The sequence below is a fragment of the Pungitius pungitius genome, chromosome 6 (assembly GCF_949316345.1).
Source record: "Pungitius pungitius chromosome 6, fPunPun2.1, whole genome shotgun sequence".
Lineage (NCBI taxonomy): Eukaryota > Metazoa > Chordata > Actinopteri > Perciformes > Gasterosteidae > Pungitius > Pungitius pungitius.
Window position 1 is genome coordinate 20,284,055 of NC_084905.1, and position 26,380 is coordinate 20,310,434.

The 26,380-nt window shown below is 47.6% G+C and overlaps 3 protein-coding genes and 1 non-coding gene across 5 annotated transcripts in view; all 4 read left to right on the plus strand.

Moving 5' to 3' along the window:
- Positions 1 to 12,398, plus strand: part of pik3c2a (phosphatidylinositol-4-phosphate 3-kinase, catalytic subunit type 2 alpha) — a 25,989-nt gene extending 13,591 nt beyond the window's left edge. For both annotated transcript variants that reach the window (XM_037450464.2, XM_062563138.1), the window contains 27 exons: positions 150 to 229; positions 426 to 489; positions 877 to 1,023; positions 1,181 to 1,214; positions 1,304 to 1,544; positions 3,504 to 3,626; positions 3,990 to 4,157; positions 4,231 to 4,315; positions 4,405 to 4,547; positions 5,613 to 5,804; positions 5,918 to 6,011; positions 6,114 to 6,208; positions 6,498 to 6,678; positions 6,814 to 6,918; positions 7,529 to 7,621; positions 7,924 to 8,053; positions 8,453 to 8,589; positions 9,027 to 9,196; positions 9,691 to 9,847; positions 9,982 to 10,091; positions 10,466 to 10,673; positions 10,767 to 10,891; positions 11,111 to 11,228; positions 11,313 to 11,394; positions 11,487 to 11,593; positions 11,698 to 11,823; positions 12,010 to 12,398. In XM_037450464.2, the coding sequence (XP_037306361.2) occupies positions 150 to 229; positions 426 to 489; positions 877 to 1,023; positions 1,181 to 1,214; positions 1,304 to 1,544; positions 3,504 to 3,626; positions 3,990 to 4,157; positions 4,231 to 4,315; positions 4,405 to 4,547; positions 5,613 to 5,804; positions 5,918 to 6,011; positions 6,114 to 6,208; positions 6,498 to 6,678; positions 6,814 to 6,918; positions 7,529 to 7,621; positions 7,924 to 8,053; positions 8,453 to 8,589; positions 9,027 to 9,196; positions 9,691 to 9,847; positions 9,982 to 10,091; positions 10,466 to 10,673; positions 10,767 to 10,891; positions 11,111 to 11,228; positions 11,313 to 11,394; positions 11,487 to 11,593; positions 11,698 to 11,823; positions 12,010 to 12,192 (3,498 nt within the window). In that variant the 3' untranslated portion in view covers positions 12,193 to 12,398. The remainder of the gene's footprint in view (positions 1 to 149; positions 230 to 425; positions 490 to 876; positions 1,024 to 1,180; positions 1,215 to 1,303; positions 1,545 to 3,503; positions 3,627 to 3,989; positions 4,158 to 4,230; positions 4,316 to 4,404; positions 4,548 to 5,612; positions 5,805 to 5,917; positions 6,012 to 6,113; positions 6,209 to 6,497; positions 6,679 to 6,813; positions 6,919 to 7,528; positions 7,622 to 7,923; positions 8,054 to 8,452; positions 8,590 to 9,026; positions 9,197 to 9,690; positions 9,848 to 9,981; positions 10,092 to 10,465; positions 10,674 to 10,766; positions 10,892 to 11,110; positions 11,229 to 11,312; positions 11,395 to 11,486; positions 11,594 to 11,697; positions 11,824 to 12,009) is intronic.
- Positions 12,399 to 14,662: 2,264 nt separating this feature from the next.
- On the plus strand, positions 14,663 to 17,334 carry rps13 (ribosomal protein S13). The gene is made up of 6 exons (XM_037452479.2): positions 14,663 to 14,785; positions 15,370 to 15,418; positions 15,507 to 15,585; positions 16,308 to 16,477; positions 16,775 to 16,875; positions 17,262 to 17,334. The coding sequence occupies exons 1-6, from the start codon at positions 14,763 to 14,765 to the stop codon at positions 17,293 to 17,295; spliced, it is 456 nt and encodes a 151-aa protein (XP_037308376.1). The 5' UTR covers positions 14,663 to 14,762; the 3' UTR covers positions 17,296 to 17,334.
- Positions 16,963 to 17,091, plus strand: LOC119196770 (small nucleolar RNA SNORA19). The gene has a single exon (XR_005114354.1). It is a non-coding gene; the product is annotated as a small nucleolar RNA SNORA19 (small nucleolar RNA).
- A 360-nt stretch (positions 17,335 to 17,694) lies between the features above and the next one.
- ppp1r15b (protein phosphatase 1, regulatory subunit 15B) lies at positions 17,695 to 21,137 on the plus strand. Its single transcript, XM_037451457.2, has 3 exons — positions 17,695 to 18,113; positions 18,515 to 19,788; positions 20,354 to 21,137. The coding sequence occupies exons 1-3, from the start codon at positions 17,963 to 17,965 to the stop codon at positions 20,561 to 20,563; spliced, it is 1,635 nt and encodes a 544-aa protein (XP_037307354.2). The 5' UTR covers positions 17,695 to 17,962; the 3' UTR covers positions 20,564 to 21,137.
- Positions 21,138 to 26,380: the final 5,243 nt, after the last annotated feature.

Genomic DNA, 26,380 nt, shown 5'->3' on the forward strand with positions numbered 1-26,380 from the left:
TCGCCGCGTTGCACCGCTGAGATCAACTTGCTGGAGAGGCCCCGGCACGCTGTCCTCTGTTGGTGGAATGATGATCCCGATGATATGAAATATATATATATATATAATTTATAGCTCATCATTGGTTAATCTTGAATTCTTTTGTTAAGGCGGAAGATGACAACTCTCGGGTTGATTTAGAGAAGCACCTTGGCCAGGTGGAGAGGCCGTTCAAGGAGAACGTCACCAGGTACGAGGCCCCCACGCTGGTTGGGGGGGGAAAAAATGTTACTCAACTTACTGGTTTGAGTTGCTTATTTAGCTGCTTTTTAAAAGTCCCTTAAGATAACTAAAGTAAACTTTCTACATTGTGATCGGATTGGCCCTGAGAGAGGGTTCTGTTGTGTCCCATCCCTCACCGCTCTCTCCTGTGCGTTGTCTTGCAGACAAGGCCTTGCTGATTATTTGGAAGGCTATCACAATCAAGTCAACATCTGCCTTCAGAATGAGGTATGGGTCGTCCCTGTCTTCAGCTTCATTTATGTAAACATTCCCACCTGTTTAAGTTCGGGAAAACGATGAGATAAACAGTATCCCCACCGGACTGTGCGTAACGGTTGTGTGCAGCTGCCCGCGGTATCGAGACCCCTTTTTTTTAACGTTGGTTCCGTCCTTCACCGAACACGTGAAGGCCAATTTGTTGTCGCCTCAAATTCTTCACACGTGGATGAACGCATACCAGGACATTCCTGGAGGGCGGGCGGGCAGGCATTCTAGCAACTGCACATCTGTGTTTTCAAAAAATGTGGACCTAATTAAATACAGACCAAACCAGAGCTAGAACAACCAAGCATTGACACGAGCTGCACCAACCTGCATCTCCATCTGCATGTCTAGAGCACCCAGTACAAGACCGCCGACCGGGTGGTGCAAACTTTGAAGAACCTGTGCTGCGGCCTGGATGAGGTGGAGACCCAAGCCGTCACGGAGGCGGTCAAAAGGCTGCGACACGCCGTCAACTTACCCAGGACTCACTCACCCAAGGTGGGCACGCCACACACACACACACACACACACACACACACACACACACACACACACACACACACACACACACACACACACACACACACACACACACACACACACAGCAATGTTTGCATGTAAGGATGTCACCCTAACACATGTTCTGCTTGTGTAGATGGGGTCCACATCGGCTGGTCAATCGTCAAATGGTAAGTTCTGCACACAGTCAGCTTTCTCTCAAATAACTAACTATATATATATAACTGACAGCTCTACAACCTCTCCTGATTGTGGACAGGTCACAGCAGTCCCGTGGAGGAGGGCCTGGCCCTTCTGACGCAGGCCGTCTACGACCTGGCCAAGCTCTACCTGCGCTCCTTCTCCGCCCCCTCGGCCTCCTTCTGCTCCCCTCCGTCGCCCCGGGCTGCAGACGGGGAAGGCGCGGAGGGTCGGCGCAGCAAAGAGGCCTCCGGCACCACGGAACACCTCCAGTTCACTCTGTTTGCATTGCACGGCATCCCCGCCAACTGGGTCAGCAGGTAAAAGAAGTCTCTGTTTTAGAACGGCGCTGGAAAACCCGGAAGTGAAAGAGATGAAGGCGCTGGGGCTGCTGATGCTTCTTGTGCAGACATCAGCATCGTGATGACCTGCTGGTACACGAAGCATGCAGCTGGATGCCTTTTGAAGCAGATTGTTTGGATGTTCACAGTCTATTCGAGATGAACGTGATATTAAATGTGTTACTAGTCGAGGCACTCTTTGCTTTGCTGGAGGTTTTAATTGAAGCCTTTCTTCATGTATTCGTGCATGATCACCCACTACTTCTCTATTATTAGGGACACCCACGTAGAATTTTAATTGTGCTTCTGTGAGATGGGATTGAAAGCTACGCAGGATTCAAAAGACGTTGTTTGCCAAGTGCGAACAATTTACAAGTAACCGACAACACGGGGGGGGGGGGGGGGGGACGTTGATCCGGCTTTGTGTTTGAGGAGGGAGTGTTTGTTTAGACCACATTAGGCAGTCGGAGCTCAGTCTTCTTATTTATTTATTTTTCTTCTTCTACTAAACCAACGTCTGCGGTGCAGCTCCCCACGTCTTGTTTTTTCCGTGCCAGTGTCCAGTTTCACCCCCACTTTATCTCCCGCGTGTGTCCGGCCCAGTGAGGGAGCGTTTTCCGTTCCCCTGCTCTGTCATGCATCAAGTGAGCAGGATCAGCGCAGTGTTGCCTGGGTTTGTTCGGTCAAGAAACGTGGAAAAAAAAAAAATTCTGGGGGAACTGGGAGAAGATTGCCACTGTCCTTTCACCTCTTGACATCACAAAGAACGGTCTGATTAAAATTTGACTGCTGTTAATAATGTAAAAGAGCTGTCACCCTGACTGTAAAATGGAGGCACTTAAAAAAACGCCCCAGTCCCTTCCTTCCGTGGTCATTTTCAGGCCAGCGAGGCCTCCGGCAGGAGAGGAACTGCCTTAATAACAGGCCTATTTACTCCTGCACGGCCTCCTCCCCGCAGCTATTTCAGGCCAGCAAACATGGCTGCAGTGACAGGCATTCCAAAGACACCTCCGAAAATATTTAGCCCTCCCGAGCCCTGAAGGCCGGGGGAACAAAGCGCGTGCAGTATTTCCCGCCCCCCCCCCCCCCCAAGAAGGGTAGCTCGGGGCATGTCTTGTCGCGTTGCCCTCCCTTGAGGCGCTGAGCGTTTTGGCGTCGTCGTGGCGTTCCGAGTGCCATCCATCTGGTGCCCGCGCTGCATGCCACGCCGCCGCCGGGCACATCGAGGCGCCGCGTGCGGGCTGCTGCCAACACAGATGGCACCGAGCAACCGGAGCGGTGGCCTGTGGTAGTGAAAGCATGTGTTTTCAGCATTCGGGCCCCTCCGCTCCACATATGCATCTCACATATGAAACTGCTGAGCTCATTTTAGGATGCGTGGTGGAGCACCGACGCGCAAATGCCGCAGGATGTGGCAAATATCTTTTATTACACGTATGGCAACATAAAACCCTTTGGTCGGTACGGCCAGATGTAATTGGCTGTAATTGTTTGGTTTTGTTTTTTAAAGCAACAAGTAGCTGTTTTATTGTACCGTGTGAACCCCTCTAGGTTGCCATGACCCAACCAAGCAGGAGTTTCAGCTGTGGTTCAATGCACCTTTTGTTGCGCAGGAGAGTGGAAAACCACCCTCCACTTGAAATAACTGAAAGGACCTGTGTGGGTGTCTTAATTAGTGCTTAGTGATGGTTGGAGTCTGCTTAGGGAGATTGAAAGAAAAAGTGAGGGTGTTTAGCTCCGCGTTTCCTCTAAGCTGAAGCTTGCACGCACACACATGCACCATTATGACGCTGTCCTCATTAATATCTAGCAACCGTGTAATATATGGGCGTGATATACTTTGTTTTGTGTCTACTGGCTGTGTAAATGTCTGTCAGAGCCTCTTTCTTAAAAACAAGTGGGCACAGTAGAAACACGCATTGTGTTGTTTTGTTGCAGTTATGAAAAGTACTTCCTGATGTGTTCCCTCACCCACAATGGCAAGAACCTGTTTAAACCGGTCCAGTCCAAGAGAGTGGGCACATACAAAAGCTTCTTCTACCACATCAAATGGGATGAACTGTGAGTGACTTCCTTGGTCTCTTTCCTCTGCTTCCCCCCTCTCCTTTCCTTTTTTCTCATCTCCTCTCCTCTTGTCATGTTTCTTCACTGCTAACAACACGCAAACAAAATGCTGTCAGCAAAATTCCACTCCTCTTCCTTTCCCTTCTATTCATCCCCTTTTTGCTTCTTTTGTTTCCTTTATATTCCTTTATGAAAGGAAATACCATTTTTTAAAAATCTTCTTCTGTCCTTCATCATATCATCATAACTTTCCTTTCCTCAGTGATTTATTCTACTTCCTCTCTGCTCCTTCCCGCCTCACCTCTCTTCTTCGATCATCTACGTGTGCTTACTTTTCCTTCCTTCCCCCGTGTCTCCCAGGATCAACTTCCCGATAGCGATAGCTCTGCTCCCGCTGGAGTCCATCCTGAGCCTGGCTCTGTTCGGGGTGCTGAACCAGAATGCCAGCGGCTCCCCGGACTCCAACAAGCAGAGGAAAGCGCCGGAGCTGCTGGGCAAAGTCTCCATGCCGCTCTTTGACTTCCGACGGTGAGCAGAGAGCCCACATGTGGTGGAAAAAGGTAACATCGCTGAGTCGTGACGGGCTGACTGTGCTCCGCAGGGTGCTCGCCAAGGGCAGCAGGTTGTTGTGCCTGTGGACGTGCGCCCAGGGAAGGAAGGTGCCCACAGAGAGGATAGTGCTGCAGGTGGGTGTTTGGGGAGGCAGCAGCTGCCGTCACCAGTGTTGATGAGGGGAAATGTGCCTTCTCGAAGTAAAGTTTTGTGCTGGCGTCAGGTGGACTTCCCCAACCCGCCGCTGGACGTGTTGTACGTGGGACCAAAGGAAGAACCCGGAACGGACCTCGACGCACTGGAGGAACTGGACCCCGATCTGCGACGCAAACTGGAGAAAATCTGCAGCCGAGCTTCCAATTTTGGGTAGAGAACCTTCACTGTGTATTCACAACTATGACCAGGGGGGGGGTTTACAATGAATGATATCCATTACTTCAGTTCTATTTCTTAGTGCTGCTCAGCTCGATGTTTTAAACAGAGGCGCAAGAGTCAAAAATAACAAAATATCATAATAAAGTATTCTTAGCAACTTACTACCTCGTTAAAGGACGTGCAGGCAAGACAACATCACGCAGTTTAAATGTTGTATAATAAAACCAGCTTTTATTGTTTTATCCATGTAATACATGTTGGCTCCACAGAAGATTTAATTCATTTATTTGACGTGGTTTAATCTGAATTAGACTTAAAGTACTCTGCGTTGTGAGAGTTTCAAAAAACGTGCAGAGAAGCCGTGTCTCTGGTTCGATTTATGCCCCTCAGCAGACGTCTTTCTGGCCGTCCCCCAGAACCACGGAAATCCACCGGACTTACTGGATTTAAAAGGGAGAGATTTTTTTTTTTTTTTTTTTTTTTTAAGAGACTGCTGCCAGCCGCCCCTCCCCATAACCGCCCTGCGCGTTGGCTGCCACAGTGTGTCTGTTGTCCCCCCAGCTGCTGCGCGCCGTGCTCTCCGAGCTCCTCCGGCCTGCCAAACATCCACCAGAGCGGGCCGGCCCGCTGGCACGGAGCGCTCATTCATCTCCGCAGGCCTTTTGAGGGCCACAGTCTCACTGCCTGGTTGTGTGTCGTTTCTCTCTCTGTCTGTGTGTGTCTGTTTGTGTGTGATCAATCGGTGAAGGAGAAACGTTGGTTGTCATGACTGCAGGGAGGTCCAGGTACAGACCAGCAACTCTGGCAACATCCATTAGGGGATAAATCCCATCTGAATGAGATATTTAACCTCAATTATATTGTTTTTTTGTTTTGTTTTTTGCTTCAAAAAGTGACTCTAGTTTCTGCGCACACTCTCACTGCACCGAGGACACAAGCCAAAAAGTCTACAACCTGTTTGACGTCAATGACACATTTGGTAAAAGATGAATAGCATCTTTTATTTCATTGTATTTTGTAAACGCATTCGCGTCCACCTTCCCGCTTGGTCTCCAGGTTGAAGAGGGCAGACCACCAGCTCCTATGGGACCATCGGCTCCACTGTCGGAAGCACCACCCCAGCAGCCTCCCTAAGGTTCTGGCCAGCGTGCCCAGCTGGGACTGGGCCAGCATGGCTCACATCCACTCCCTGCTGCACCACTGGCCCCCGCTGCCCCCCGTCACCGCGCTGGAGCTGCTCGAGGCAAAGTATGCGCTACGAGGATAATAAGATCATAAAGAGTCACCTTTATTTAACTTGGTTTTGTTTGTCTGAATAATAAGTATTTGTTTTAATGTCAGGAGTTTTTTTTTTGTTGCAGGTTCGCAGACACAGAAGTAAGAAACGTGGCTGTTAGCTGGATTGAGAAGAGCAGCGACGATGAGCTGACTGACTACCTGCCGCAGCTAGTTCAGGTGCAGCCAAAAAATCCCCCCCCCCCCCCCCCCCCCGCCGGCTTTAAAACCTACTCTGAAACCCACTGTCACGTGTCACTCATCTCCTCCGTCTCTGAACAGGCATTAAAGTTCGAGTGTCACCTTAAGAACGGCCTCGTCATGTTCCTGCTGTCCAGGGCGCAAGGCAACATCAACATCGCCCACTACCTCTACTGGTGAGTAGGCAGCAGCTCTGGAGATGCAGCCATTGGTCCTCTCTGGTTTGTAAGTGGCTTGTATGAAAGAACACAATAAATATAATAGTTACAGAATATGCTATTCTCCTTTTTATCTTGAGTCCTTTAGGGTAGAATCATGTGATTCATCAAGTTATGATCTCACTGCTAAGGCTCTTTGTAGGGAATGCAGTAATAGTATCTTCGTCTCGGGGAGGGGGGGGCGGAGCTCCTGTCCAGGAAGATGGCGTCCCTTAAGTGTGTGTGTGTGTGTGTGTGATGGCTGCAGGCTGCTGAAGGACGCGGTGCAGGATCCCGCCTGGGGTCGGCGCTACGAGCGGGTACTGGGTGCCCTGCTGTGTCTGTGTGGAGTCAAGCTCAGAGCCGAGCTGGAGAAGCAGACCAACCTGGTCACCCTGCTGGGAGCCGTGGCCGAGAGGGTTCGGCAGGCCGGGGGTTCCACGCGACAGGTGTGTGTGTGTGTGTGTGTGTGAGAAAGAGATCTGATCGAATCGCTGATTCCAAGACAACCTTTTTGTAGTTAGAAACCGGTCGGAGGTCACTGTCTCGGGTGTTTGTGAACGTTGTGTGATGTGTGTGTTCAGGTGGCGCTGCAGGAGGGCCTTGAAAACGTTCAAAACTTTTTCCAGAGGAACAGCTGCCGGCTGCCCCTCAGCCCCAGTCTGGTGGCTAAGGAGCTAAACGTTAAGGTAAAACACACACACACACACACACACAGGGACAGGCTATCAATAATGAATTAATCAAGGTCTATCCTCTATGATGCAAGATAAGATGACAACTTCAAAAAAAACATATGGTCAGGAAACCGCTACATACTCACAGAGCTTCTGTGGTTTGAGACTCGGAAGTGAGCTCATTATGAGACAGGTTCAACAAACGCATGCATCCGTATCCGCTCAAACATCTGACAGATATTTATCATATTTCATTAGTTTTTTGTTTTTAAAGCGCCAGAAAACTACTACTACTACTACGGCGCTTCTATGTAGCCAACATATGTGTATGGCTTTGGGCTTTATAGAGGCCTTTAAAAGTCGGTCATTGACTGGCGACCCCGTTAAAGCATGACTTCTATTATGGTGACGTAATCCAGATGCAATTAATCACTGCTTGGTGACGTCTTTGCAGAAGCTCTATGATGATCTTCGGTTAGGTGAAACAAAGCCAATGTTTCGATGTGTATTCATTGACTCTACAAACAAAAATACACAATTTGCTGCCGTAAAGCTCTATCTTCTAAACAACGTGATGTAGTGCAGAGGAATAGCATCGTACTGCGTTTGTTTGTTTGTGTAGGCCTGCTCCTTCTTCAACTCCAACGCAGTTCCCCTCAAGCTGGCCCTGGTCAACGCCGACCCCCTGGGAGAGGAGATCAATGTCATGTTCAAGGTACTGGACCCACTCGCAGGGTTTTGAAAGTTGTGTGTGTGTGGACACTCACAGTGGAGGTGGTGAAAATGAAGTGTATGAGCAGCCATGGTTCATCTGGCCTATGAACACCTGAGACCTTCAACCGCCGCACGCTGCACCAGGGTTGAACTAGGAAGTTGTCACCAGCCACATCAGAAACCTGTTTTAACCAAATGTTGTTTACATGCTCCTCACCTGAACACCGCGCCCCCTGGTGGCCGAAGAAGTGAAGCTCGGCCTGCGATACGATGTGTGTAAAACGATCCGTTGGTCTGCGTCAGGTCGGCGAGGACCTGAGGCAAGACATGTTGGCGCTTCAGATGATCCGCATCATGGACCGCATCTGGCTGCAAGAGGGGCTGGACCTCCGCATCGTGAACTTCAAATGCATCTCCACCGGCAAAGACAAAGGTAACGCGGTTACACACCTGTCGTTTTTATGACACAATGGTCTACACTTGGCTACACATGTCTCCAAACAGTGGGCTTAGTTAGCTCTAGCTAAGTCAAGTATGTTCCTAAAAGAATAAGAAGTTAAGCCCTTTAGAGGTTTTGTTACTTCACTACGTAGAAAGGAAATTACATGTCTTTCTCAAATGAAAATAAACCATGGCAACGGGAGGTGTCAGATGGGCAGAAAGTGCAGAAATTATGGATGTCAGCCTGTCAATCAATTGAAAAGGCCGTAGCATCTAATATCTGATTATGACTGATAAGCAGCCCTCTTGTGTTATTACGAGGCTAGGTTAATTTTTTTTTTTTTTTTAAGAAACAGAATTTAATGAAAAGTTGCGTTGTTTTTTTGTGGAGGCATGGTGGAGCTGGTGCCGTCCTCCGACACGCTGAGAAAGATCCAGGTGGAGTACGGCGTCACCGGCTCCTTCAAGGACAAACCGCTGGCTGAGTGGCTCCGCAAGTACAACCCCGCCGAGGACGAGTACGACAAGGTAAAAAGCACACTCCCACAAAGCCTTTGCGTGCGCGCTCACATTGAAAGCTCGAGAAGCATTTGACACCGTAAAGTATTGGTTTCTCAAATATAAGGAATCTCAGTTACGCCCTTGAGCAGCTTTTCAATGCCTCGTGGTATTCGCTTGTGGGAGGGAGACTGGCTCAAATATTCAAACCATCGTTTTCCTCTGACTGTTATTTTCCTTTGTTGAAGTTGTAGGGGAAAAAAATCATTGTTTACGTTGCTCTGGAGGTTTATAGCCGTCGTTCACCTTTGTGACCTCTGATGCCTATAAATGTGAAACCTTACTTCACATGAACTCGTCTTCAAATACGTGCTTATGTGGAGCATAAGGCTTTTTGGAGGCTGGACGACACCCTGAGCCAGTGTCTCACTCTCTCTCACCCTCTCTCCCTCCTCTCCCCCATTTAGGCGTCAGAGAACTTCATCTACTCGTGTGCGGGCTGCTGCGTGGCCACCTACGTGCTGGGCATCTGCGACCGACACAATGACAACATCATGCTGCGCTCCACCGGACACATGTTCCACATCGACTTCGGCAAGTTCCTGGGCCACGCCCAGATGTTCGGCAGCTTCAGAAGGTAAAGGACTGACGCTCCCTCTTAGGGTTGAAAGGGATCTCGACGAAGGTGTTTCAGGATGTTTACGCTGGTCTTTTTTTTGCTATCAGATAACACCTGAAACGTCATGGACCAGGTGGTTTATCTAGTATCAGACTGTCGGAGGCCATGTTCCTGCCGGTCGTAAAACGAGGTGTGGCCGGGCCAACTAGAAGCAGGCGTATGCCGTCAGTGGCTTAGTGCCTTCCAGCTGTGTGCGTCCCCCCCCCCCCGTTGCGGTGGTCATAATGTGTTGTAGTCATCGGGTGATGGATCCACTGGAGAAGCTTGGCCTGGTCCAAAGCCCACACACTGCACTCATTCCCACCCCCGGCAACCAAGCTATTTTTAGCCTCTGAGCGTCTCCACTGAAATATTTAGATGCTTTGTACTAAGTGTGTCCACTTAGCTTTAGAGTGCTGCCTTCCCTCTCCTGATCCAGAGTTACACCCCCCCCCACTCTTCTTTCCCATCAGGGACCGCGCTCCGTTCGTTCTGACCTCCGACATGGCGTACGTCATCAACGGAGGGGAGCGTCCCACCAGTCGCTTCCAGCTGTTTGTGGACTTGTGCTGCCAGGCCTACAACCTCATCCGCAAGCACTCCGGGCTGTTCCTCAACCTGTTGTCGCTGGTGAGACGACACACACACACACACACACACAGTGTACACACTTCTGTAAGCCCAAACAACACAATGATACAGTTCTTATTATTTTGCTGTACATGAAGGGTATTCAGTGTGTAAATCTCTTGTCTGTGTTGAAGATGACGTCCTCAGGCCTCCCAGAGCTGGCCGGCTCTCAGGACCTGAAGTACGTGTTTGACGCCTTGCAGCCCCACAACACGGATGCTGAGGCAACGATCTTCTTCACCAGGTGAATCATGGCGGTGGCGGTTTGACCCCTAAATGCATTGACTTCTGTTCTGGGGTGTTTTAAACATTAATTAGCAGGTGGGCAATGTTTTGAAATTTAATTTCCCAAACCTCAAAGTTGGAAACATCTCTAGGAACAAATCGATCAGTTCAGTTCATTGTTGCTACAAACTTCCAGCAGGTGGCAGGATGAGCTTTAGTCTAATACTAGTCTAACACAGGAAACTATCATATGGACCTTGTTCTCTTAAAACCAGACGTGTTAACCAAGTTTATTGCTGGATGATTGTGCCTCGTGGAACCTTTACGCCAGCTCTAGGTCACAGAGATGCTGACCTACATCTCTCTCTCTCTCCTTTCACTCCTGCTCTCCAGGCTGATCGAGTCCAGCCTCGGCAGCGTGGCCACCAAGTTCAACTTCTTCATCCATAATCTCGCCCAGCTAAGATTCTCTGGTTTGCCGGCCAACGACGAGCCCATCCTGACCTTCTCCCCCAAGACCTACACGCTGAAGCAGGAGGGCCGCATCCTCCACGCCTCCATCTTCTCCTTCCAGAAGAGATACAACCCCGACAAGCACTACGTGAGTAATCGGCCTGTGTGTGTGTGTGTGTGTTCCTCTCTGGATGTGCACTGACCACGCGCCCGTCTCCCCCTGCCTGTCCTCTCTGTGCAGACGTACGTGGTGAGGCTCCTGAGGGACGGTCAGAATGAGCCCCAGTTCGTCTTCCGCACTTTCGATGAGTTTCAGGAGCTCCACAACAAACTCAGCATCCTCTTCCCGCTCTGGAAGCTGCCGAGGTGAGGCAGCCGAGACCCTCGGCCTCGATTGCCGGTGCAGAATTTGGGCGTTTTGGGAGGAGGGTTATACGAGGTTCTGGTTCATAGTAACGGTTGCCGTAGTATCCCTGTCATACAAGCCCTCCATTGCCCCTTTTTAACTTCCCCTCTTTATCTCCGTGAGAGCTTTGACGAACATCCGACGATGTGGAAACGTGAATACTCTCCCCTTGTCCCTAGTTTCTCCAACAAGATGGTGCTCGGTCGCACCCACATCAAGGAAGTGGCTGCCAAGAGGAAGCTGGAGCTCAACAACTACGTCCACAACCTGATGAGGAGCTCCACGGAGGTCACCCAGGTACAAACGCAGAGGAATCCGTTGACAATGTTGTAAAGTGCTGTGCACCAATCAGTGAGGTAATCACATGGTCTCGGTTTCCAGTGTGACCTGGTGTACACCTTCTTTCACCCGATCGCACGGGATGAAAAGACGGAAGGTTTAGACGCCACGCCCAAAGCACCAGGTGAATAAAACCCGCGCTTTGCTCACACGCTGATTTATCGCTGAATTTACCCAGTCGGAGGCTGGTGTAATTTAAATGTGATTCTGTTGCAGAACCTCCGCTGAGTCCCACTTCTGGACGGGTGGAAGGAGAGGTCAAGCTCTCGGTCTCCTACAGGAACAGCAATCTCTTCATAATGGTCATGCACATCAGGGATCTGGTAAACGCCGACGATTAAAAACTCGAGATGCTGCTTCGACAGACGCGCTGCTTCCTTTTGTTTCTGCTGTCGCATGATACATTTCATCCGGCCTCCTCCTCCAGGTTTCCGAAGAAGGAACGGATCCCAATCCATATGTGAAAACCTACCTGCTTCCAGATCCGCACAAAACTTCCAAACGCAAGACGAAGATCTCGAGGAAGACCAGGAACCCTACTTTCAATGAGATGGTGAGGAAGTGGAGAGAAACATGGTGCCTACGTTAAAATAACAGATGTATTTATTGCTTCGTTCTTTTGGTTTAAAAGATAAACCGGGGAGGCTTTTCTCTTGGTGAGAACTCTCTGTAAAGTGTTTTTTTCATGGCCATTTCAACCCCCCCCCCCCCCCCCCCCCCCCCCCCTCTTCCTCCACAGCTGGTGTACAGTGGCTACAGCAAGGAGACCCTGGGCCTGCGGGAGCTGCAGCTGAGCGTGCTCAGCGCCGAGTCGCTGCGCGAGAACTACTTCCTGGGCGGCATCACGCTCCGACTCAAAGACTTTGACCTCGGCAAGGAGACGGTCAAGTGGTACAAACTGACGGCCGTGCCCTACTTCTAACCCCGAGCCCCCCCACCCCCCCACCCTCTCTGAGCCGGGGGGGGGGGGCGCGACTCCAGACTCCAAACGCTGCATTCCTGTCACGTTGGACAGAGCGGCAGAATGCGGCCTTACTTGAAAACACCGGTCACGGCATCTTCCAGTTCACACAATTACTGTTTGACACCTTCATTTTCATTTGTTGGTTTGCTTCAAACTGGGGGGGGGGGGGGTGGGGGGGGGGGAAGAGGTGGATCGAGGATTTCAAATTTCTCCCTCTTTTTTTTTTCTTTTCTTTTTTTTTTTCAAGATCTAATAAACCAAACGGACCGTTTCTTTTCACATGAATTATGTTGTTTGCAATCTACTGAAGGCAGGGAAGGATTCAGCCTGGCTGAGAAACATCAAACAGGTTTGTGTCGATTCTCCAGAACTTGACGATGATGATGATGATGACGATGACCATGGCGCGGCCTCGGCACATGTTCCCATACGACATGAATGCAGAGTTTAAAACTTCGTGGGACGCCGACAACTCGAACCCTCTCCAGGACGCCACTGTTCCTCTCTCCAACTAATCAATTGATTGTTTCTGTGACAAACAATCTTCACTTATTTTGTCTCTGTTTCTTCTAAACCATAACAAAGAGCTGTAATGTTTTGTACATTTTAATATTAGAGGACCAAAACGGCTTACCTTGAGAAGAGTATATATAGAATGACACGTTTTATTTTTTAAGGAATAGAAAGGCGCGTTGATTTTTTTTTACATTTTCCTTGTTTATTTTCTATTCAGACAAGTAGCAGGCATCAGGGTTTCCTGCTTCTCAGCAGACACTTCTGGGCGGAGCAGTCGGACACACCACATTGATATTGACCACACCTTTCCTCCCCCTCCCTTCGGGAGCTGGACACAGTGCCTTTCGCAACCCCTTTTTAATGGTCCACTTATTACTATATAAATATTTTATTAACAATGTGATCTGTCCTCCATCATAAAAAAATCTACGCCCTTTAAAGTAAAATCCGTATCCCTGACAGCAGGTCTGATGCCGGTCTGACACCATTTGGGGGTTTTATGTAAAAGTGGGCTGCCGCTACATGCACAATAGCAGGTTCTTGTGTTTTATTACTTGACTGTTTTCACACACCACACCTTTTTAAAAGGGGAATTTGTATCAGAAGCTTGTCTCCTGCTCTGGATGAAGAGTGGTCGTGGTTGCCTAATAACGCTGACCATACGCCCGTTTCCTTTCAAGTGGTTTAAAACCATAATTCAGGCTTTTCAGAATGTAGTTAAGGGACTTTGAGTCAAAACTGGAGTCTGGATGTGAGGCTGTCTGAGGCAGTAACACCACACGCGCTCCCAGTGGAGTGGTGTGATGACGCCGGGACGAGTAACTGGCTGAAGATGTGACCAAGTAACTGCCAGTGAAGTCCAGATCCAGCCAGGTTCTATGATACTTAAGTGGGGGGAAAAAAAGGCTCTGAATTTTAAGGACATGTCAGGCAAACTGAACTCAGATCAGTGATGAAAAGGCAACTTTATCTTTAGAAAAAAGGGATCAATATTCTGAGCGTTTGCTGCTTTCCTCTCCCCTTGCTTACCATGAAACTAAATTTGTTATTAATGTCTAATAAAGAATTTGAATTGATCTGTTTTGTTTCTACAAGGCAATTATGATCTGAGAGCATCACTCACACTATGAATTAGTGACTTGATCCACTCTTTAGAGACTGTACAGAGAAGCAGGTGGAGTTTGTATTAACATGGCCAGTTATTTATGAATTGGTAACCAGTAACCTGAATGGATCCATGTGTACTGTTATCACTCTTTCCTAAAGTAAATTAAATGTTTTTGGAACAAATATGGCTCTTTGTTTCTATTGTATAAAATCGGTTAGGTGTAAATAAAAAGGATGCAGACCAGTTAGACACCCACCGCTGACCGTCTTAACCAGCGAATTTGTTTAAAAAAATAATAAAATAATGCAATTTATTGGAGCTTTAAGAGAGAATCCAGGTCAAACCCAAACGTCCCTTAAAACTAGTAAATTAATGTTATACATAAAATTGCATACCGAAACTATTTTACTTAGTAAACTTGCAGTCTGCTCTGCTGGGTTTATCTTATAGCATTGTTATAAGAAATAATCACTGTATTGCAGTAGAAGCATTGTTACAATGCTTTAACAAGCCCGAAACACCCCGAAACGTGTACAATCAATCAGACTGGGAAGGGATATAGAGGAAATATTGGTGATCATTCAATTGCATCTACAGTAATGATTTATGTTCAAAACGCGTAATAAAACATGCAAATAAATGTGCATGGCGTTCTAATAATTTTTTGCTACTCCAATGGATTCCTACACGACTAAATATATTTATCCATTGTTTATTTTCTGTGTCTCTCCCTGGCTGCGACAAATACGTTCGGAATAATAATAAAATATAACGTTCGTTTCAATCTTCGGTGACTGGACGACGTCAATAACGCCCTCTTCGCTGCGTCATTGCGTCACTTCCGACACAGGCGCAAAATACCATTTTCTGTCGCGTGTGCGGCCTCTCTTCCTCTACCGCCATCATGGGTCGCATGCACGCTCCCGGGTGAGCTCTCTTGTCTTGATTTAAAGTTAGAATATTATGTCTAAAGTTTGACTTCAACGAGTTTTTATGGCTTGGGAACATGTTATGGATGTTCAAGGAGAAAATTAAGCCCTTAAATCCAGTCTAGGGACCTATTAATAACTTGCATATAGGTATCCAGTATTCGACATCCATCTCCGGCTAACTACCTCGCTAGCATTAGCTGGCATTAGCTAACAGCGGTCGGTGCTCACCGCGATTTTGCTGTTTGACTTTGTCTTCCATGTTAAACAGTTATATCTTACACTCATAGCGGCGGAAATGCAAGATTACTTAACCGGACGCCAAGAAAAAAAAAATCAACCTGTATAACTTAACCAGAAAATATTAAAGGCCCACAACCGTCAACGCTAACACGAGTGGGTAGCTAACGTTAGCTTACTTTTGGCGAAGCCTGGCCATCAACCTTAAGACAATTAACTTCCCAGGGTTGCAGTTAAGCTATTACATTTAATGGACACGTTAAATGTACATATGGTATTTGCTTTCGCGTGTCTCTAAGTTAAATGGCACTGTATATTTTAATGTCTCTCTGTTCTTCACAGAAAGGGCCTGTCCCAGTCAGCGCTGCCTTACAGGCGCAGTGTTCCCACTGTAAGTAGCGTCACAAAATACGGTTAATGGGTTTTAAATGTTTGCGCTGATTTGATCAGCTGATTAATCATTTAAACATTACTTGCAGTGGCTGAAGCTAACATCCGATGATGTCAAAGAGCAGATCTTTAAGCTGGCCAAGAAAGGCCTGACCCCCTCTCAGATTGGTAAGTTCCGAGAGACTCCAGGTGTAGAAATGTACTCGTGTGCTCATTCATTCATTAATGCAGACCATGACCACCACAGTTAAACTAGTATTGCTCAACAACGGACACTTAATTAAGCATGTTTTAAAGATGTTGCCATCCTTTGGCATGCATTTCAGATTAATTACAGAACAGTATATTAATAATGGATAAACATTGGTATTTCTTATTATAAAGTGCTTGACCACCGAAACTGCATTTCAAGACTGTTTAGTTAATGATTAATACAATGTTTAAAATGTACATTCATTTTGAAGAGAGCAGTCCCTGCCTATATATTGTACAGAACATAGAGGAAAAGAGAATTTCCCTTCCTTGGTGCAAAACAAAATAAAAATTGTGTAAAAATGGAATTTGTATGTCAAAATGGACTTGCTTAAGTACAGCAAAATTAACTAATATATTCTCTAGGAAACCGAACCGAAGTTCAACAGTTTTCAGAGCAGTTCGCACTACATAATAGGGAAATCTTTGGGTTAAATATGTGTGCATAAATAAAACTTAAAAAAAATCTGACCAGCATATACTACCTTGCTGTTGATTTATAAATCTAGCTTTAATGTTTGCAACTCCGGTACTTGGATCAGTTGGATACATTTAGTAGGGAAAAGTAAATAAGATAATAAATCTGCTATATTCTACTTTACTTTGACCCCTTTAATAACTTTCCTCAACTTGTCCAGGTGTGATTCTGAGGGACTCCCATGGTGTGGCCCAAGTACGTTTCGTCACTGGCAACAAGATCCTGAGGATCCTTAAGGCCAAGGGTCTGGCCCCTGACCTGCCTGAGGATCTCTACCACCTCATCAAGAAGGCGGTGGCCATCAGGAAGCATCTGGAGAGGAACAGAAAGGTACAGTCCCCAAAATACTGAAACCATCTGTTACCTGAAAGCTTGGAGGCTTTGGCTTGTCTATAAAACACTTTTTCAAGTGTTTGGAGGTAAATTTCTACCAATTTTATACTGTCCCAGTGGGCTACAACCAATGTTTTGCCTAATGGCTAATTATGTTAGAGTAATTTGTTAGAATGTGTTGGAATTTTTTTTTTTAATTCGTAAAAAGTACAGATAAAATTGCCCAGGGAATAACATACAAATGAAGCCACAGCAATGGCTACTTCATACCCGCAATTTTTTTTATACTTGCAGGACAAGGATGCCAAGTTCCGCCTGATTCTCACTGAAAGCAGGATCCACAGGCTGGCCCGGTACTACAAGACCAAGAGAGTGCTGGCCCCCAACTGGAAGTAGTACGTATCAGTTCTGCTTTGGGAAATTTTCCTTTGATTCAATTCCATAATTATTTAAATGGCTAAGTAACTACACACCCAAAAAATATGCACAAATCATTGTCCTGCTCTTCCATTTATAAAGAGTTGTGATATTTCTGTTGTGCTAGAAAAATCTGGAGGTAAATTAACAGAGTGGCTACTTGTGCCGCTTCTGCCAGTCCCCTTCATACAATTAAATATAACTTTCTTTGCTAATTATCCTCAAATTGGGTGGGGGTTATTATAACCAAATCTACATGTTTGTTTTAGTTAAAGCGGAAACAAAAACATTGTTTTCATAATGTGAACTAATCCTTATACAAAGTAGTGCTCCCTCTAATGGTTTTCTTTCTCTTTGTCTACAGCGAGTCCTCTACAGCTTCAGCTCTGGTGGCATAAACGCTTTTTTTGGATTAATAAAAAGATTGAAATTGGAAATTGTTCTATTGTATTTCTTTAAATTGTCAAGTGTTTTTCAAATATTAAAATAAATGTTTAGAACCACGACATCTAGGCAGTGTGGTGATGGAGCAGATATTTTCCTTTAATAAGAATTAACAAAACTAATGAAATTGGGAATTCACTTTTCCATTTTGGTTTTGAGTCTAATTCAATTTCGCTTTACGCCCATTACCTCTCATTGACCTAAATGGGGTTTCCTGGCGGTGGGGGAAGTTACTGGCAATTTCCATGCGTCACACGTAATGACGCTACGCAAAGCGAAGCAGCGTTACGTGAGGGGCGGAATGTTTGAGCGACGTTGAACGGGGACCAATCACAGCCTCGCCCCACGTCACTGTTTCTCTTTAAATAGAACGGTGTCGTAAGCTCGAGACACTCACGCTCTACTACAACAAACGACGACACAGCTGACAAACATGGAGAAAATACTTGAGATTATTTGACGAAGGAAATCCAAAAATGGACCTCACTCGCCAGAAAATGAAGCGACATCACATCGACGCACATCAGTCACCGACAAATACGCGAAATCTGTTGGTTTTTGACGAGGAATACCAGAATACGTGAGGATATTTTCGTTGTTGTCGGCCCAATAAGTGAAGAAATGGCCGCGGTTGTTGGTTCCGAGCGGGCTGCGATGGAGAGGTTCGGTAGCGGAGGCGCGGCGCTGCTGCCGTGGACTAAACAGATGCTCACCGTGCTGTGGGAACAGCTCCGACTGCTCCTTCAGGTCATCTACTACACCTTCGTGTCGGGTAAGAACCACACACAATGAACACTTGTTACTTTGTTAACCCCCCCCCCCCATCGGAACCGTTGTAACGTTAGATTAACCGGCATCGTTGGTTGTTACTCCCCTTTTATTTTAAAATAACCTCGTTTATTCAAAATAAAACAATTACCCACATTGATGTCTGTTCTTACGAGCCCCAGTTGGTCTTTAGCCCAGTTATCAATTGTTTATTTTGTCCTAATCCGGCCATTGTTCTTCCATTTTATCGCGTTATTTATATTAAATATAGTAGGAGTCACATGGCACTAGTGTCAAAGCTGATTTAACTTTTTGAAATAGTTATATAATTCATGTAGGGATAGGAAATCAAAAATCAACAGAAAGTTCTTTGAAATTGTTTAATTTTGAATTTCGCACCCTCAGTTTTCCAGATGTTCAGGTTTGAGGTTCACGTGAGAATCTCCGACGAGACGGGCCAGCGCATCCAGCACATGACCACGGCGGCAAACCAGACCGACTCCTTCCTCTTCTCCTCGCTGTTCGACGGCGACAGCGGCGTGATGGTCGGCGGCGCCAACCCCCTCTCTGACTTCTGCGCCGACGTGGGCGACCCCTTCGCCGGGAAGTCCGGCGCCGAGGCCCTGCTGTCCACCCTGCGCGCCGACGACCTGTGCTGCGGCATGGTGGACGTCTCCGCCAACGAGGACGCCGTCTTCCTGGGACGCCAGTCCGGCTGGAAGATGGGCTTCCCCGGCGACTGGAACATCTTCGTGTCGAGCGCCGACGGCTCCGGCTCCAGCGACGGCTGCCGCAGAGCCGGCGAGAGGCCCTTCAGCCAGGACGCCTCCGAGGAGGAGAGAAGCTTCCATTGGAGCAGCGAAGACGACCAGAACGTGGTGGAGTTCGACAGCGAGGAGAGCAAGGCGCTCTGGGAGTCGCTGTCCAAGTCCAGCGATCCGTACAACCCCTTCTTTTTCTCCGCGTGCCTCTCGACCAACGAGCGCACGGGGAGAAATAAAGGAAAGGGCACGCGGGGCGACCCCGACCTCGTGTCGGCGGGTGAGGAAGAGGAGGAGGAGGAGGAGGAGGCGGCGGCGCCGCGAGGCCTCAGCGTCTGGGTCAGCCGCAGCGACAGCGAGAGCAGCTGGAGCAGCTGGGCCAGCTCCGAGGGGTCCAGCCCCGGCGTGGACGAGGAGAGCGAGAGGCTCCTGGAGTTCTTCAGCAGCCCCGACGACCCCTACAATCCCATGTGCTTCACCGCGTGCACGTTCAACAGCACGCCGCCTCGAACCGCCGCCGCCGCGGCCCCCAAACCACGGGCCTCGCCCCCCGCACCCCCCTCCAAGTCGGACTCTGAGGAGAAGGAGGGCAGCTCTCCCCCTTCGTCCGACGAGGAAGAAGAGGCCCTGTGGGAGTGTCTCGGCCAAAAGGACGACCCGTACCACCCCCTCAACTTCCGGGCCCGCCTGCAGAGCTCCCCGGCGTCCGCGCCGCCGCCACTCGGAGACGAGCTAGAATCGGTTGATGTGCGAGAGCCCCAGAAAGCCAGAGCCGCCAAGCCCACGCTGACGGAGAGGAAGTTGAAGCGCCACGCCCACCCGGAGAAGACGGCGGTGCCCTGGAAGAGGGCGGAGCGAAGCCAGCAGGCGCCGACGCCGGAGAAGAGCAGAGGCCAGAGCGGCGGCGCCCGAAAAAAGGTCATTATCTCACAATAACAGAGTTGATCCAACAGGCGGGGGCTAAATGGGAGGTTAGCTTTAATACATGAAGACAAAGAAAACCGATAACATAGAATCAACTGAGAATCCAGGTTGAAGTAGAAACTGAAGTGGGCGTGTCCCTTATTTGAAGGACATGTATGTGAAAGGAGAGTTTTTCTGCTGAGATAAAGTTTTGAGTCCTGCCTCAGCCGACACCCTCCTCACACCCCGCGTCTGAGTCGGGCTTGTTGTTTGTTGTCGGTTAGCAACGCAGCCATGTCGCCATGACTAAGCGGTGTCATGTGACTGCGCAGAGTCAGCAGAGAGTTGCAAACTATTTGCAGAGAAACCGGCGGTGTCATCAGAAGACGTAGAGCCCGAGGCAGAAAGGACAGTCAGAGGGATTTTGGGATTAGGGGTCAGTTCGGGGCTGGGGGAGGAGCTCTGACTGGTAATAACCATCTAACTGGGGACTTTTCATCCATTTGCCGTTTAAACATTTGTACTATTTTGACAAAAATGCACTAAACTTGCTCTTGTCTGATTTTCTTCTGTCGTCCAGGTCCATTTTTCTCCTGAGGTCCAAGTCCACGTCATGCGGACCTGGCCGTTCGCCCGCCAGGCGTCTCGCAAAGGACACTGGGAGGAAATGGCGCGCGACCGCGACCGCTTCCGGCGGCGGGTCCGGGAGGCGGAGCAGACGATCGGCCGCTGCCTGTCCCGGGACCACCGGGAGCGGGTGCGCGCCTCCCTGGACGCTGCCCCGAGATGAACACACAAAGAACAACACGGGACGTTTCGCCTCCTCTTCCGGATGAGAGCTCACGATTGGTTGCCATGCGACGGTGGTTTTGATTTTTTTAGGCCAATTAGGAACTTTGATGTTAGGCCAACTTTGATGTTCGGTGTCAAGTTGAACAACCTTGTACCTCAGAAGGGTTTATACATTTTGTGACTGTTGCACTGACTGACACTTTCTCCTATTAACGTGTGGAATGTTGTTTTTGTATGCCTTATACACTGACCTAGTAATGTAACTTATTTATGCCCTATGGAGCTGGTTGTCTATTTTTTACCGTTGGTTTAAATTGTTTGTTTTTATGTGTGTGAACAAACCACAGTGATGAAGCTAGAAGTTCAAAGTAGATGTTGATGGTGAAGAAGACAACGTGGCGATTTTGAAGTTCTGTTTTATTGATCGAGTGTGTAAGCTCTTGATTATTAGACGGAACATGAAGCCTTGTGGAGATGGAAGTTATTCCGAGCTTCTCGTGGTAACATCATGCAGATCATAGCAAATCTGTCAGTTGGTCCTTCACCTCGTCAATAAAATGTGTTCCACTGTTCGTGGAGTTGTGGCTGTGATTTATTTTTTGGTCACATGAGTCAGCTCTTTGTCCCCAGACCTCTGACTTCCTGTCTGCGTCATCCTTCACTTTGCACTGGAGCCACTGGTCCATGTGACGCGTGCTGGCCGCGCTCCAGCGAGGAGGTGGAGATAGAACACGATGTCCCCGAACTACGTAAACAACACATTCCATGCGGGTCGAGTCGCTCAATGGCTCAATGGCTGATAGCAGCAGTGCACGTAGGCTTCTCAAAAAGGGTTAGAAGGTGAGATGAAATCTCACATTTCAGTCGGGCACTTTGACCCTGAAGACAAACCAGCCTGACCTCTCACCCAGTTTGGACACACCCAGTGTGCTCAGAGGGGCGTGTAAAGGTGCACCACCTGTGTATCCCATTAAGCTACATCACCTGTATATCACATTGAGCTACACCACCTGTATATCACATTGAGCTACACCACCTGTATATCACATTGAGCTACACCACCTGTAGGTGATCTGTTAAAGCAACGGCATCATGTTAAACCTTTGCAGCTTTGTTGCTGCCGTAAAGAGTCTCTGGACCAACGATAGTGAGTTTGAGGCTTTTAAACAATTTAACAGTCTAAATAATCAGTGTAATAAGATCAGAAAACCCTACGTCCAATAAAACCATTTCCAACAAATAGAAATATGTGCTGCTACTTGAAAGCTTGAGCCGAAAGTAGTTTATTGCTGATCCCAAATATTAGGATCCCAAAAGTTTACATTTTTCTTTTTTTGACCATAATACAAAAATATTTTGATCCAAATGTAAATGTCAGATTATTAAGATCAAACATTAATTTAACTGAGAGAAAAGGTTTATAGATTTAATACATATTTTAAAGTATTCTTTTTGTAGAAATTGTTACAAATACACATTTGTCTTTTACAGCCCTGCCTCATTTTGATGTTTCTTCATCCTCATGTAAGTTGTCTTTCTCTCTCCCCTCCACAGACACACACACACACAGACAAACACACACACACACACACACACACACCACAGCTTGTAATTTCCCAGAGGGCCTTGAGTCTCCGTGCAGAGTAACTGCTGTAAGGCTGTCGTAAGACAAGGGTTAAAAACACACAGTATGATGAAATGACTTTCCAGAGGGGTGAAATCAATTAGCACCCCACCCCCCCCTCCTCCTCACCCCCCAACACACACACACACACACACACACTGAGCGTGGTGCAAAGGTGAACACTTGCTGACAATGTTGCTCTGTCGACCCAGCGTGTGTCCTTTGCAGATACCCCCCCCCTCATGTCCCACCTGTCCTCCCACATGTTGTGCATGGAATTGATCTCCTGCTGGTCTTCGGTTCTTTTGAGACGCCACGTGTTCAGTTTTTGCTTGTTTGCCCCACTGTTTGAATGATGCGAGTCACCTGAAGCTTTCTACCTGTTTCCCAGCGTTTCAGGTGTAGAAGCTACAGAGGAACCAAGGGAACCTTGCAGTGATCGTTTGGGGTTAATTGCTTTTTTCCCCTTTGCACCTTTAGCCGTCGTAACGCCGGCTCTCCGTCCTGCAGCACGAGTCATTCTTTGTGTGACATTTGCTGTGAGATGGGACCTGAAAAAAGAATCCCCGTATTATTGATGTTTCTTTGGGGGGGGGGGGTCTGGTCTTTATTCTGCTGGCTGGTGGATTCGGCGTTCTGCTCAAGGGCAACAAGATACAAATCTACAATAATCCCATCATCGCTCCCGCTTTCCCTCCCCCCCCCTTTTTTTTGGTTCCAAATCCACTCCTCTCTTTGTATATCTTTGTCTCCATTTTTCTCCTCCGCATCCTCTCCCGGCATCGTTAGCTCCGTGGCCTTGGCGACCCCGTCTCCAGGCAACCGCCAGAAGTGGCGAGGCTTCGAAAGGATTGCAGGTGATTGCAGCAGCGGCAGAATCATCATCAGCAGCAGCAGCAGAGGAGGCAGTGGGTTTCCACACACACACACACGTGGTTACCCCCCCCCCCCCCCCCCCCTCTCTGCCAGATAGGGGGCATCTCCTGGGTCACAATTAGCCGATGATGCAATCTACCAGCAGCTATTGTGTCTGACACCGACGGTCGCGTGATGTGATTCATTCGGTGCAAATGACCCAAAGCGACCCGGCCGGTGGTCTGCCTTTGAATTGCGTTGTTCATCTGTGTCCTCTCCTCCTGACTTTCTCCACAGGGAGGGGGGCGGTGGGGGGGGGGGCAATGCTTTCACCTACATCCACCTGGTCTGGCTCAGTAATTATCGAGTGGACTTTAAGGTCCCCTGTGAGGCCTTCGGGGGGCTCCAGAAGCCTTCTGCGAGAAAGGGAAAGATTCACTTTAGCAGAGCGAGTGAAAACAACCTTTTAATATTACTATTGCTTCTGCAACCCCCCCCCCCCCCCCACGCCCCCCTCCCTTGTGACAAACACATATATGTGGTAACCACTTATTGTGCTCGTGAGGGTAAGCACGTTCTAGCACACAGGAGCGTTTGCATCCGGCATTTACATATGGCTCGGTGTATTTGTGTGTGTGTGTGGGGGGGGGGGGGGGATTTAAATATTGCAGGTGGGGGAGACACCTTTCCTCTCTGGTGAGGGGGCGAGGAAAAGCCCCAGAAAAGTCCACGATCAGACTGCAGGTGACGTCCTCAGGGGAATTGTTTTGTCGTAATAATAGTAAAACTTGTCGCTGTAATAATCCATTAAAAATCATTAAATCAAAATAAAAGTATTCAGATCTTGTACATCTTGAGATCTTGAGAGCATCACAACAGTAGTACCTTCTTTTCTTTTACTCAATAATTTTTACTCAATTATTGAAAAGTGTATATTAATCTTTGCTGTCTGTAAAAAAGAAGATTTAATTTACTTAATATACTTTAGTTAGTTTGTAAAATTACCCTCACGGATCAATAAAGTCTTCTTCATCTTATAATAATCCAATGATTCATTTGTTGATTCTATTTTCTATAATCAATATAAACATCTGAGTAAGTCGTCTATTATTATTATCTATTATAAGTGTTCTATGTTTATTATTATTATTACCTACACACATTATAAAACTGTTGATAAATCAGTTGATTAAAACACACACGTGTTGATATAAAATCGATATTTGAACCACCTTTGTGGTCGTTGGAATTAGTGCAGGCAGATGCATTTTGCTTGGGTTGCCATGGCAGCAAAATACCCTCGTTTACTGTAACAGGGCGCGTGAACTATTTGGGGATTTTTTCCACAACCGGAAGACCATATTTGGACATCTCAGCCGACTAAATAAATAAATAAATCGGAAGCCGTCTAGACGCTGTGTGTGAAGCTGTGCTGCCCTCACGTGGTCAACACCTTCACCTGTCAGACAGCTGTTTGGGCAACAGCTGGAAGCAAAAATGATCCAATGAAAACCTCCACCACCTTCCACAAGGGCTTCAGCAGCCAGGAATCGCCTCATTCCATTTCATTTCAGTGGATGGAAGCAGGACAATAATCACGCTGTAATCCCATTCACTAAGCTGCTTTTTTTTGGGGGGGGGGGGGCGTCCCTGTGATCTGGGGAGAGGCATTAACCCCCCTGCTGGTAGTGGTTCTGGGGGAGTAAACCACCCCAGACACTATTGAGGTAGATTCTATGCTGCCTTATACTACTTACGTCTTTTTATTACCAGCGACTTTTCAAAATAGGATTTTAGGTTTTAGAATTTAGCAGTTGACGAGGCTCCTAACCCCCTCCAAAGGTTCTCCTAATATCCAGTTGGCCTTCTTTCCTCTCCCATGATTCACCTCAGGTGGGTCTCTGTTGCTGTGGCCCATTGGTCGATGACCTGATTCCTCTGAGTGCAATGAAGAACAAGTTCAATGATTACACATCTGGGCCTTTCCTTTATTTAGATCTCACTTTTACTTGTGGTGGCCTACTTCAAAATGATGGTTTTGGCCGTTTGACTTCAGCATGACGATCTGCGTACTTCCTCCAGAACATCTGGACCGAAATCAGAAGCAGCAAAAGGAGAAAAATACATTTTTCCATCACGAGTCCGACGCTTTAAAAAAAAATGACATTATACATGTTGTTGACGCTCACATATAATACAATCAGTGTCCCCTGAATGCTGTGACGTCAGTTCCAAGCAGGAGGGTGAGTTGACATGTGATGTCCACCGGAGGGAGACAGAGCGACACAGGGAATCTGAACTTGAGGATCTCTCACTTTTAGGAACCGATGAACTAAATGAAACTTTAAACCTCTTCATGTCTGCACACAGAAAACTCAAACTGTCAATATTGTTCATTCACAAACTTTCCCTGGAGCTTTTGACCAAGTCCCGCTGACCTTTTTCAGAGAAAGGAACCTGCTGAGGCCTCATCATCATCGCAGTTAAAGCTGCTTTTTGGTCGCTTGGTAAACAAAATCCCTGAAAGGTCTAGAAGAAGCAGCTGAACTTTGAACCTGAACTCTGAACATTTCAGGTGATACATCTGAGTTTTTTTAAAATTTAATTTAATTTGAGGAGCCGTGCAGCAGGGTGAAGCTCTATCGAGGCATTGACCCCACATGACGTGACATCAACGACTCCAGAACTCCCTCACCGCCATACCGATTTAAAACATTTTACATCGCTTCCCTTTGAGAGAAGAAATGGTGAGATTTTGGATGAAAGTGTTGAACTCATTTTAGTGACGTTGCCAGAAAGCTCATTGTTTCCGAGTGCACCGCAGGCCCACGCTACAAGCAGAATAGTCATTATTTCAGAAATAATAGTTGTTTTGTGCTGCTTCTTTGGTCACATGGTGCAGCAACTACGCTGACAGTGACCTGCTGCTCACGTGAATCAGACCTTTTCCATTCTATCATTTATATTTTAACAGCCAAAGAGAGGCCAGAAAAAAAACAAGCAATTAGCTCGTGGGTGCAAAACATTTACTTAAATAAATGTAATCTGTAATGGAGGCATCAGGCGTGACCTCGTGACCTCGTCAGTACGAAGCATAAATCTATCTCATCTACATGCCACATTCCCCTCTGTGTGTCTTCCACCATCCCTGGACTCCAGGAATGAGCCCCTGCACCTTAAAGAGGATCAAACAAAGGTCTCTTCGGGTTGAACGTTGTCTCCTCGGGAGGCGCCCAGCTTCACGAAGAACCCTCCCTTTCCTTCAGGCCGTTACCTGCTGCTCCATCCGGATGCTGTTCCCATCTCGACCCGAGGTGACATGCACGTTGCACGCGG

Bases quoted from the DNA above. Each gene is read 5' to 3' on its own strand.
- rps13 (XM_037452479.2), top strand. From the start codon at position 14,763: ATGGGTCGCATGCACGCTCCCGG. The intron at 15,419-15,506 runs GTAAGTAGCGTC...CATTACTTGCAG, and splicing joins ACAGGCGCAGTGTTCCCACT to TGGCTGAAGCTAACATCCGA. The intron at 15,586-16,307 runs GTAAGTTCCGAG...CAACTTGTCCAG, and splicing joins CCTGACCCCCTCTCAGATTG to GTGTGATTCTGAGGGACTCC.
- ppp1r15b (XM_037451457.2), top strand. From the start codon at position 17,963: ATGGCCGCGGTTGTTGGTTCCGAGCGGGCTGCGATGGAGAGGTTCGGT. The intron at 18,114-18,514 runs GTAAGAACCACA...TCGCACCCTCAG, and splicing joins CTACTACACCTTCGTGTCGG to TTTTCCAGATGTTCAGGTTT. The intron at 19,789-20,353 runs GTCATTATCTCA...TCTGTCGTCCAG, and splicing joins GCGGCGGCGCCCGAAAAAAG to GTCCATTTTTCTCCTGAGGT.